A 13,620-nucleotide genomic window follows, 5' to 3' on the forward strand; every position below is an offset into this window, starting at 1 on the left:
CGACCCATGGTCCCCCTCGTGAAGGGTGGGGCAGTAGTTACCTTTTGGTGGCATGAGGCGCATGAGCCCAAGGCATCACCACGAGGGGCTCCACGAGCTGTGGTCAAGACCACGAGCCGTGGTCCCTCTCGTGGTCCTTGAGGCAGTAGCCTCACCACTTGAGGTCCTTTTCTCATTGCCTAAGGCAAATCCACGAGCACCTCCCATGGTCGTGGACATTACCACGGGCCGTGGTGATGGCCATGGATGTTGAGGCAGTAGCTAGGGAAAATGGTGGCCACATTTTCATGGCCAAGGAGGTTTCACGACCACCTTCACGAGCCGTGGAGTGGACCAAGAATCATGGTCCCCCTTGTGAAGGTGGGGTAGTGTGCTCCTAGCTAGGAGTAGCCTTGGCCTTTGGCCTTTGGCCTTGTCTTGGCCTCTTGGCCTTGTCACTTGCCCCTTGGTCTTGACTCAATAAACCTCATTTCAACCTTAAATGACTTACTAAAATTCGGGGAGTCATTTTATGATTCTTAACCTTACGTTTAGGCTCTAGTTTAACCTACCATTTTTTCGGGGTGTTACAGTCTTTCAACTATTTTAAATTCAAATCTTTTGCTTACTTTGAACTTTTTGACTCTTGCAATCTTACAATCAAATTTTAGATCATAGTTTCTACTTAGATTTTTGTGGGTGTCCTCGTGTGGTCGGAATTTGGTGCATTATTCATCCATGTCTGTTTGCTTTAGTGTGCTTTATCTTCAATTGAGGTTGGTTCTCCGAATTAGCTTTAATTTCATTATTTTTATTGAGCATGCTTATGAGTAGTTAATGGATCTATTGTGTTCCTTGATTATATGCCTAATTGCTTGTTGAGTTGTAAATTGAAGTCAATCTTGCCCGATATATTATTTAGCCTAAATTAGTTTGAATTTCATGTTAAATTTGCTTGAAATGCGGGTTTGCAAGTTAGGTTTTGTGTGGGTGAAGTCTGAGTAACCCGATTTCAACCAAACCACTTGAATTTTCCCAATGATGGATTGGGTGACACCATTCTTAAGGGTTAAGTCATTATTTGATTGAATTTGAATCGATTGGGGAAAGTTTGAGTACCCCGGCTTAAGTTTGCGTAGTGGGTAGGCTAGAATTGCATAAAATTATGTTTGAAATTAATTTTAGTAGGTTGTACGTTGAGAGTGGAATTTTGGGGTGAAAATTTGGCACGTTGGGCCATTCGGCGAGCTTAGTCGAGCTCGCCGAGTGACTCTGCGATTCGCCAACTGACTCCCCTTATCGCCTTCTTGACCTAATTGTTGTTGCAGTTATCAGATGTACTATTTTGTTTTTTTATTGACAGACTGTTATTTTATTTAATTCAGTATCTATTTGATCTTACGTATCTGCATATTTTGCTATGTACCTGAATATGACGTGTGATTCCTTGGTAGTGCCTATACATATTTTTACTCATGTATATGATTTATTAGTAGTGTATTGATATAGTGTTATGATTTTGTTGGAGTATGATACATGGGTGGACCTAATCATTCTTGATATGGTGGATTTTGATGTGATTTTAGGTATGAATTGATTATCTCTTTATCATACAATTGTGGATTGTATGCTAAGACTGTTACTTTGGTTAAGCCTACTTTTCCTCATTTGGTGTGGAAGGGTACATTTAATTATGCATATAAAAGTGTGATATCATTTTTAGAGCAAGGAGAATGGTAGAGAAGGAGTGTTTGACTTACTTAGCACATATTCGGGATACTAGTGTAGTGGAGTAAGATGATCTTTTTTAGTATATCACAATTTCATTTATTTTGATAGGTACATTTCCAAGAATTAAAAAACTTACAATATTGTTATAATTTTCAAATATCTCTTATTGGAGGAATATTAAATGACTGGACATAAGTATTTACTGTGAAACTATTGTGATATACTAATTCGAAATTTATATAGATTGAAAGGTACAACTTTGTAAAAAGAAAAAGAAAAAAAGGTACATTCTATTGAATCATGATATATTATTTTTATTGTTGTTTAGTAATTAACACAAAAAAAATTAGAAGCACGTTAAATATTATACAAACAAATATTTTAGAACTTAGAAGTCAAGTTTTATTTATTAGCTAATAATTAATCATTTTGACTGATTGTTTTTACATAAATGATAAAAAGAAAAACGGTAGGAACTAGGATAAATAGTGAAATAGAAATAAATGCAAGAAATTTTTATTAAAAAAATAATTTTAGTTTGTTAATGCTAATTTTCTTTTGAAAAATGAAAATTCAATAAAGGAAGAAAATATTATCGAAATGTTTAAATTTCTTTTGATAAATAAACTAATATGAATAATTGGAGAATATCTGTAATAACCAAAGGATAATAGTATCTTTAATAAGAAAACAATAACAATAACTTTCATATTTGATTGTAAAGCTGTCACTTCAACAAACTTATTAATAGTTGTAACTATACAGGTTTGAGCCTCCAGCCTATAAAATCTTTATATAGTCTCCACAATTTAGATGAACAATTCAGTTTTATCTCTTCGTTCTGGAAAAATAAAATAGGTGAAGTTTTCCTCTTTAGGGTAAAATTTTTATGTTCTTTGACCTTAAATATTAACAATTTTTTATATTATTTTCTTTTTTATTTTATTTTTTCAGGATGTCGACTCATCTAGAACTGATTGAGTGTCCTATATGTAGGGGGACTGTTCGTGGTTATCAAGAATTCATGATTCATTTAATTCTCATTTAGACAATGAAATGAAGGTAGACGTTGTAGAAGGTTCAAACAACCTAAGTGAACCATTACCAAGACCTTCAGAATCAGTCCAACATGTAAGAACCTTGAAAGACAAAAAAATTAATTCACAATCAGCATCACCACCACCGTTATTTTGTCCCCAATGGGTTAGAGATTATAATAGTAATACATATGTGCTTGTAAATCAACAGGAATCATTGCTGCTACCGACATCGATGGCACCACCACCATCATTCTCATATAATTCTCATTTTATTATAGGTAACGATGATGATAGAGGTGTGCATACAAATCAACAACTACTATCACCACCACCATCATATCGTCTTCTCTCAGTTAATGATAATAACATAAGTGTGGAAGAAAATCAATTGCAACAAATGCTTCAATCGACAAGAAGGATTTATGTACGAGATTTAAATTTAGTAGTTATTGACCTAAATGAAACCCCTCTAGAATTTGAAGGACTACATAAAAAGGAGGTAGATTTTTCTATTTTGGATAAATCTGATCCATTACTGTTAGAATTCAAACCTCGACTCATTTGTGATAACGAAACTAGTGAGATGGATCTAAGTTTAAAGCTTTAAGGCCAAGAGTATCTATGCCTAAAGCATTTGCGTCCTTTTTTATTATCTCAAATTGTCTCAACCGTCAATTATTTGGATATTTTTGTTCAATTTTCCTAATCATTTATAAAATTGTACTCCTCTTGAAACTTTAATATGACATTCCTTGGAGTCATTACTCTTTTTGTGTGTGTGTTATCATTATAAACTAAAATCTAATTATATATATATTGATACCATTCATTCCAAAAATCTATGTGTTACATAACATTTTTTTTAAAAATAGATAAATTATTGTTTAATCAAATAGAAGCCGTCAGAATGTTAGTCAGTGATACTAGATACAATCTTAACTAAAACAAAAATTTTAGTTTGAATGAACGAGATTGGCTTATAATTTTTCCACCCCATGAATATTCTTAATGTTGTTTCAAAATGAAATAGTTCATTCTCTAATGAAGGAAAATAAATGACTTATCCTAAGCATTTATTATGTCAACTATTATTATAATCTTAGTTATAAATTCAATTTTATTAATTAACTTAAACAAATTATTATATAAAAACTAACATTAATAAAATACATGATTTTTCAATTGAGTTTTAATGAAATTCATAAAAAATTGATGTGTCAGAAACGTCTTTGATGGGCTTCTCATAAAAAATAATATATTTTCTATGACATTTCAATTGACACTCACCAAAAATTCACATTTTTAATAGTGTAAAATACAATAATTTCGTTTTGTATTAAATTCAGTGAAAATTATTTTTGTTATAATGTAACTTTGTCGCAACACTGATTGATCACACACATAAAAGAAGAAGGATGAAATAAAGAAAAAATTTACAAATATTATTTACTACTCTTTAATCATAATATGACTATATGAGATGACATGATCTTTCAAAATTCTCTATTTAGTCTGTAAGACTGGCGAGCATAATTTAGTGTTATTTCTTTTTTAAGAAAAAAATATTTTTCAGAGCTTTATTTTTGTTCTTTAGAACAATTAGTCACTTGGAACTGCTTCAATGTCCTTCATCTTATTGATAACATTCAAATCCACTCTTCAAAGAGAAAAAGTGTATACGATTGTATGTAATATAATTAATTCAACAATAAGTCGGTGTCGAACTCCAAAGAGGACAATATATAGGTGATCAAGTAAGCTCGAAATCATTACCAAACTTCCATGCATACTACATGTTGAAACTCTAGATCATGAAGAATTAGGGTGAGATGTGTGACACTAAACTGAATGTACGATCATGCTCAATATCGTAATTATTTGATTTATAACACATCTAACACTAATTTATTTGAATTTAATAGAAGAAGTTATGCACGTTCTATCCAAGGAGACAATATATTTTCTAAGTGTTGGTATACCATCAATGAGTATAATGTGGTACTCAAAGCATTAAAGTTCACCATGATAGATAATGTGCCACGATGAAAGAAATAAAAGACTCTGAATTTTATACTAAGAATGGGATGCACTAGACGCCACAACGCGATACTCAACATAGTAGGGTTCACCAAAATGGTTACCATGTTGCACTAAAAATCATTGGAAATAAGAGTTGCCAAGTATAAAGTTCACAAAACAACACACTTAGTCACTTAGTAGTGAAGGTCAACGTGATGGTCACTGCAACGCACTATCCAAGTCACTGCAACGGGGACCATGCCATGGTGAATGTCCCTACATAGTCCAAGCCTATAAATATTACTTAGTTAGAACTTTATCAAAGTTTGCACTTGTTTTTTTTTTTTTTGGAGACCTAACATGAGTACTCTCACCTCTCAACACTTACCCACATTATCGTAAGTTTTCATACATTAATTCAAGTGTTTTTAACACCATATGCAAATCTATAATGCAATTTTAATCCATGATCATAGGATCCTCGAAGAAATTATTCTCAAAAATGTCAAGCTTAGATTTTGGAAAAGATTGATTCTTTACCCATAATTATAAACGGTTAGAGGTATGTAATGCTCTCTCTATATACGAGAACATCTTTATTCTTTCCCACTCTATGTTATTCATGTCTATGAATTTTCCTCTATGAACAAGCTAGGATTTATGATGAAAAGGTTGCGTCTTTGTTCTTGGTGATTCCTTATTGACTTTACGATCTCTCCATGTGATTATTCATTCTCTATGGTATTCTTGTCCCGAGAATCTACTCACTTTCATTATGAGATTTTACAAGTATGAACAATGATTTATAATTTTTCTTCAAAAGAGATAACATTTTTCTTTAGAATATGAAGTTTATGATTAATGATATGATTTAGACCACTTCAACTTATGAACTATTATCTACAAACTTATGGGCTTTGCAACATAAGGTACATGAACTAATTATGATTTATAAGCTATTGTACTAACTATGATTATGAGCTTATGGAACTAAATATGATTATGACCTTATCTATGTATTTAACATGAGTAGTATTGGCAATCGAGAAAGCATAGGTTTACAAGATAATGATTAAAAAACTATGCAAATCAATGTAGGATTAGGATCATTGTCAGTTCGGATGAATACTATATGGTGCCTTGAGGTGTAACTTATTCTAGATCCTTTGCTAGGAAAATATGTTATGTATGTCTCATATCCCGTCAAGGTATGAGATGGTTTAAATGATCAAATGGAGATCTGACTCCATGCTCTTGCATGGTGGATTTATGTCAATTTGATGGGAAATCTCTCATAACGAACCTAATGATGAAGAAAGATATATATGAAAGTCAATTTGTTGTCGTTTTGAACTTTTTTTATTTTTCAAGATAGGACTATGTTTTCTTGAGCTGCCTTTCTTCTTTAGTTATACTTGATGTTTCATTCATCTATTTTACATACAATTCAATTTCGAATAAACTTATGTCTCTTGTCAAGGACACTGCATTTTAAATAATGTAGACTCAAGTACTTAGACAGATGGTCGAGCAGCATGTTAGGTTCTACTTACTTCGTTATTGATGAGCCTCCTTTTCTTTTGGGGCATGACATTTATATCATATTTTTTAATTTTGATTATATGTATGACCTTTCCCACGACAAAAGAGTTATTCATGTTAAGTTAAGGCTCAGAGATCGATCGAGTCTAGTATATTTATATATGATGTAAACTTAGATTATTTTTATGTATTGGGTATTTAATTTTTTTTTATAAAATAAAGATTTATCAATGAAAAAAACTGTTTTGATGGTATGCATTGCAACACCTCATTCTTTTACATATGCTATAAGTTATGTCATGTTCTCTTAGGCAAGTTAAGGGATTAAGTGTTGGTTTCACCTAGGCCCATGGTCGAAGAGTGACATCAATGCTCTCTCAAACTCTTTATCTAGTTATTGACGTTATGTATTTTGAAATGATGATTTAATGACAATGGATATGTTTATTTAGTGATCGGGTAAATTTTCAATTGCTTGTCTTAGTTACACATTTGAATTGCGATAAAAAAATTAAAGATGAAAATAAGATGTGAAAACTATTTTTATGTACTGAACATTCATAGATATAAAAATAATTAACTTTTTAGGGTTGATATTTTTTACTTTGACAAAAAAATGAATTCAGAAAATGTGGAGTAAGATATTCTTTTAGTATACCATGATTTTGTTTCTTTTGGTAGGTACATTTCTTAAAACTAAAAAGCTTGCAATATTATTTTGATCTTCATAATTACTCATAATGAAAGAATAATAAAAGACTTGCCATAAGTACTTACAATAAAACTATCGTGATAATCTAACTAGGAAACTTATCCGCGCTTCGCGCAGTTAAAAAGATGATAAGATGTCAATAATTTTATGAAAATATGATATAGATAAAAGAAATATTTATAATATGTGCATATATATTATATATGTATCCCAATGTATAAGTGATTTCACAAAGAGAAATGTTTGGTCAGTAGTTATATGACTTTCAACTGTCACGACCCAGACTATCGTGATTGACACTCACACTAACCCTCCAGTGGGAGAACCGCTACTACAACCCAAACCAACCAACTAAAGCATTTAAGGATACGAGAGCAGGAATAATAGCTAAAAACTGAAGTTCCCATAAACTTCCAAAAGATCCAACACTAAACATTGCGGAAATAATGCCTAGAACCTGAAAGTCAATGTACCAAAACATCTAAAGTTCAACAAGTCTAAACAAGAAGGGATACAACCCCAAACTAATGTACTAATAACTAATAGAAATGTCTAAGTTCAGAAATGTGGACATAGACGAAAGGAGAACTCATGGCAGCCCGGAAGAGTTGGCTCACCCTTGAATTTGAACGACGATCACTGATCTTCTAAGCGAGGTTTGTCAATAGCCACCGGAAAATGCCCTGTACTCAACAAAAATAAAAGCAAGTACAGTATCAGTACACAACCACAGTGTACTGGTAGGATCACACGGCTATCCCACTAAGTGTAACATAAGCAAGTCAATACAACATTATAAACATACAAAATACTGAACATATACAATATCGATTGTCACATGCTCAATAATATACACAATTATGACAAGCCATTGGTCCTCTCACAGAACCCAAACCCAAACAGTTAGCATACCGGAACGTGGTTCCCGATCCAATTATTATGCCAGAACATGGCAATCGATCCCAATTAGTTATGTTGGAACGTGGCAACCGATCCATTCAACACACCACAATCACAATCACAACAATCACAAGTATCTTCTCAAGTACATACAAATAAGTCATGATTCATGACATTCATCATTCATCTATCTCAATTACAACAAGTGTGATCAATAATGCAACATTCGCATACATGCAGGTATCATAATGAAGCAAGAACAGACATACATCACACAATCATAGAATCACAACAATGACCTACCTCGAAACAAGCTTGAAACCCTAAGAAACTTGATCATTCCCTTTCCGGATTCGTTCCGTTTGTTCTTGGTCTACAAACAATCATAATAACACGGGAATCAAATAAACAATCACTAATTACCCCAATTACTAACAATTCTAACAACCCTAGATCATACCCATGATCCCAAGTATCAAAATAGGGGTGTTTCCACCATAAAATCTAGATCAAAACCCTTCCCCATCGATAATTACCCATTCTATTACATTCTACGAATCGAAAAATGGATTCGGGGAGTGAAAAGCTTACCTTTAGCCTCAAGAATGGTGGAAAACTGTTAAGAGTCGCCTGGGGTTTGTTCCTTAACTCTAAAAATTGAAAAATGTAGAATGAGGTCGTTTAGAGGTTTATTTACGACCTTAAGTCGCGTCTGGACCGCCATAGCGGCCCTCATCCCGCTTCAGTGGCCCTGCCAAAGAGGCAAAAACCCCGCCAAGGCGGCTTGCACGAACCAGTGAGCTATTTTAATAATTCCAAGACCTCCATTTCACAACACACCTCTAACCAACGACACTCAAAAAATCCCCTCCACGCTAAGATCGATTTCGGGAGTTCTACTCGCCCGAATTCAATTCTGTAAAGTCGTACGGATTCCTTAATGCGTTATCTATCCCCTCATGTAATCAGAATTAAGAATAAATCACCTGATTGTTACCAGATTTCCCTACACCTTAATGACTCCGATTTCGTCCAAATCTGGACTAGGTTAGGAAATTTCAAGTTACTATGAAAAAGTTTTCCGACCCAATTTTTTTTTCTCGTTGGCTTTTCTATAACAACGGAACACGATCGTTGCACCAACAAAATCATAAGGTGCTATTTTGGACCAAAAAATATTATAAACTTACAATAATAAAAAAGAATAGTGTAAAATATAAAACGAAGAAATTTTTTGAGACAATATAAATAAATAAACAAATAATGCAATATCACTATATCATAATCTAAATTATTAAGAAAAAGAAGAAAAAAAATATGAAACTAATGCCCAATTTTTCACACTCTAATGTGATCATTTCTAAAGATTCTTACAATCTTTTTATTTATAGACATTTTGAATTTTACAATAAAAAATAAAAATGAATGCAGGAATAGTCATTAACACAATTCTTTTTATTATAATAATAATAATAACAACAATAATAAAAAATAGAATTATAGTGAAAATAAAAAATAAATAAAAAAGTAGGATTCTTGGCCAAAGAGAGGTGTTGATTTTATTCAACTCATTGTTGTTATTTTTCCTCTTATTTTTCATCATTATCTAAATAAATTTTCATATTTTTAATTTTGCCTCTATCCTTTATTGTTGTATTTGTTTTATAATTTATTAATTTTTTTCTTCATTTTCTCCTTTCCTTCCTCTATCCTACTTGATAGTAATTTTTTATAGTAACAAAATCACATCTTTCTTAGGATGTTTATCATAAGAAACATACATGATTCTTTGTACTATAAAAAAATATCATAAAAAAGGACGTATTTCAGTGATATATATATATATATATATATATATATATATAGAATGTACAAACAAAATGCTCATACCTTCAAAACATAAGAGATTACATAGAAAGAACAAAATGCACATACCTTCATTAGGACCTTAATCATAAGAAAATAGATTATTTTTTTTAAAAAATATTAATGAATCAATGTACAATTTTTGAGCTCTTGTCAACACTGCCTCTAACTAACTGATCAATATCTAAGAGTCCTCTTTATTGAGTCTACCTTTATTACAATACATATCAAACCATGGAAAACACGACTTCAAATATGAAATAAAAAGGATAATCTTGAGTAGGAGTTTCATGAAATAAAATATTATGATTTTATATGGACAAAATAGAAGAATCTTTAAAAAAAACATAAATAATTTTTTGTACTATAATATTGTTGAACATTGGTTAGTACTTAGTATTATTACACACGAAGTTACAATAACTAATTTGCATCTAAACAAAAATGCAATAATGAAAAATTATACAAATTCAAACTAAAGAAGTTACACGGAGAAAACACAAATACACACATCTTCCTTAGAATCTTATCATGAGAAAATAGATAAAAATAAGAATACAAAATAAGTGCCCACTTTTTTGAGCTCTTGGCCGACACCTTTTTTGTCAAATTATTCAACATTCAAGAGTCTTCTTCATCGTGCCAAGTTAACACATAGATTTGATAATAGAATAATTCTACAAAGAACAATGAAATATAAAAAATAGACTAATTTGCATCTAAACAAAAATACAAACTTGCAATAATGAAAAAGTATACAAATTCAAACTAAAGAAGTTACATGGAGAAAACATAAACACACACATCTTCCTTGGAATCTTATCATAATAAAATAGATAAAAATAAGAATATAAAATAAGTGCCCACTTTTTTGAGCTCTTGGCCGACACTTTTTTTGTCAAATTAATCAACATTCAAGAGTCTTCTTTATCGTCATGTCAAGTTAACGCATAGATTTGATAATAGAATAATACTACATCACCTTCGACTAGTATATTTCACATCTCTTATAATGGTAAGTTCATTAAAGTGAGAGCTCAGTAATCAAAATTTAAAAATTATTGATAGTTTTTCCCTTTTGGATATACTATCCAATTTATATATATTAGTTAACTTGTTAAAAAAAAAAACCCCTAAACACTATGTGATAAATGTTTTCTCTTCTTTTTTTTGACTTTTTTTTTAAAACCTTTCAATCAAGATGGTCTAAGAATCTTTATATATATATATATATATATAAAGAAGAATATTAGACTTGTTGATCTGGCATGCTTCTAAGGGCAAGAAAACTATTTATTTTTGGGATAAGGGTCTGAAAAATACCGTAACTTTGGTCGAATTTGCTGTTACGATACTAAACTTTCATGAGGACGTATTACCTCCCTAGACTATTTAATACTGTATTTTAAACATATATATTTGCTCACGTGGACATAAAAAATAATGCAAAATTATAAATAGTAATGTGTCCACGTGGGCACATATATACCTTTAAAATACACTATTAAATAGTTCAGGGGGTAAAAAATACGATATTAAATAGTCTAAGGAAGTAATAGGTCCTCATGAAAGTTTAGTATCGTAACAGCAAATTCGACCAAAGTTACGGTATTTTTCAGACCCTTATCCCTTTATTTTTTTTGTGATGTTTTTTGGCCATTTTTCAAATTTTAAAATACAGAAAATATACCTAAATATTAAAGATAGTCACATTTAATTCTTTCCTTATCAATAGTCATATTTAATATATTTATTATTAATGCTATTTTTTTTTTCCCTTAATATTTCTCATTTTCTTCTTTTACTATTTTAATTTCTTCCCTAATGATATTTGTATGATTTCTTTAAATCACTTTTTCCCCTTTTTAGTTCCTTTTTACTTTATTTTTAAAATTTATTCAATTAAAAAAAATTATATTTCTATATAATATAAAATCTTATTTTTTTAAAAAAAAATACGCTTTTTTTACCCAAATATCATCATTTATGACATTTATAACATTTCCTTAATCACTTCTCTTACTTTCTTTATTCTTTTTTAAATTTATTCAATTCAAGAAATTTATATCTCTATTTAGTATAAAAGTCTTTCTTTTATCTTTTTTATTTATGTTTTTCCTTCTTTATTTACTTTTAAAGTTTCACCTCCATAGCTTATGTCTATTAAACTTCTATTTTTAATAATATAATTAATTTCATGACTTTTAATTTTTCATATATAACCTCCAACTATTAAATTATAAAATTTAAGATACTTTATGATATTTCTCTATTTTTGTCAATATAAATTCACAAGTTTTTTGTTTAATGAAATTTGAACTCAAGATTATTTTTTATATTTCATTGTTCTAAGTAGTGCACTCACCTATAAATTCTTCATACAGTCTCTAGAGTTGACATGCACAGTTAAATCTCACCTCTTTTTAGGTAAAAAATTATGCTACTTGACCTCAAATATTAATACTTTTTATATTGCTTTTTTCTATTCTGTTCTTTACAATGTCAACTCATATATATTGTCATTTTTCTAATCAAATTATTTATGGTTATTAATAACTATTGAAACAAGTTGAATCTCAGCAAACACACCAATAAAAGAAAATATCCACTGTGGAATGTTAAAACATACTTAGTTTACCATTATCAAAATCTACATAATCGGTCCAATTTGTAGAAATCACAAGAAATGAAAGAGCTGATTCACAATAACCATCACCACTATCACCATCATCATTATATCATCCCCGCTAGATTAGAGGCAATGATAATGATACATATGTATGTCTTTAAATCAACAACTATCATTGTCGCTTTCTCCACCACCATCCTCATCAGATAGGTAAAGTTGTCTTTTTTAGGTAAATTTTTTATGTTGTTTAACCTCAAATATTAACATTTTGTAACGATCTGATTTCCGCCGTTATGGAAAAGCCAATGGAGAAAGAATTGGGATCAGAAAACTTTTTGTAGTAATTGGATTTTCCCAACCTAGTCCAGATTTGGATGAAATCGGAGTCATTAAGGTGTAGGGAAATATGGTAACAATCGGGTGAATCATTTATGATTTTGATTACATGAGTAGTTATATAACTCGTAAAGGAATCCGTATGACTTTACGGAATTGAATTCGGGCGAGTAGAGCTCCCGGAATCGATCTTAGCATAAAGGGTATTTACTGAGCGTCGTGAGTTAGAGGTGTGTTGTGAAATGAAAATTTTGGAATTCTTGAAATAACTCTCTGTTTCGAGAATGCCGCTTTGGCGGGGCCGCTGTGGCGGGGTGGTGGTCACTGTGGCGAGCCCGATGCAAATTAAAGTCGTTAATATGCCCCTAAACGACCTCATTATGCACTTTTTGACTTTTAGAGCTAAAGAACGACCCCCCAGACCATTTTTTGATCCATAGAACGTAATAGAATGGGTGAATATTGATTAGGGAGGGTTTTGTTATAAATTCTGTGGTGGAAACAACCCTAATTTGGATAATTGGGATCATGGATTTGATCTAGGGTTCATAGAATTGTTAGTATTTCGGGTAATTAGTAATTGTTTATTGATTCCCATATTATATTGATTGTTTGTAGACCAAGAACAAGCGGAACGAATTCGGAAAGGGAAGGATCAAGTTTCTAGGGGTTTCAAGCTTGTTTCGAGGTAGGTGATGGTTGTGATTTCATGATTGTGTGATATATGTTTGTTCTTTCTTCATTATGATGCATGTATGTATGTGGATGTTGCATTGTTGATCACACTAATTGTATGAGTATGGATGAATAACTATATGCCATGAATCACTTCTTGATTGTATGATTATTGAGAATGTACTTGTGAT

General features: G+C 31.2%; 1 protein-coding gene across 1 annotated transcript in view; it reads left to right on the forward strand.

Moving 5' to 3' along the window:
• Positions 1 to 236: 236 nt before the first annotated feature.
• Positions 237 to 13,620, forward strand: part of LOC107063257 (ninja-family protein AFP3-like) — a 28,223-nt gene continuing 14,839 nt past the window's right edge. The window contains exon 1 of the mRNA XM_015314900.1: positions 237 to 360. Within this exon, the coding sequence (XP_015170386.1) occupies positions 237 to 360 (124 nt within the window). The remainder of the gene's footprint in view (positions 361 to 13,620) is intronic.

Source organism: Solanum tuberosum, unplaced genomic scaffold (assembly GCF_000226075.1).
Source record: "Solanum tuberosum cultivar DM 1-3 516 R44 unplaced genomic scaffold, SolTub_3.0 scf00016, whole genome shotgun sequence".
NCBI classification, from domain to species: domain Eukaryota; kingdom Viridiplantae; phylum Streptophyta; class Magnoliopsida; order Solanales; family Solanaceae; genus Solanum; species Solanum tuberosum.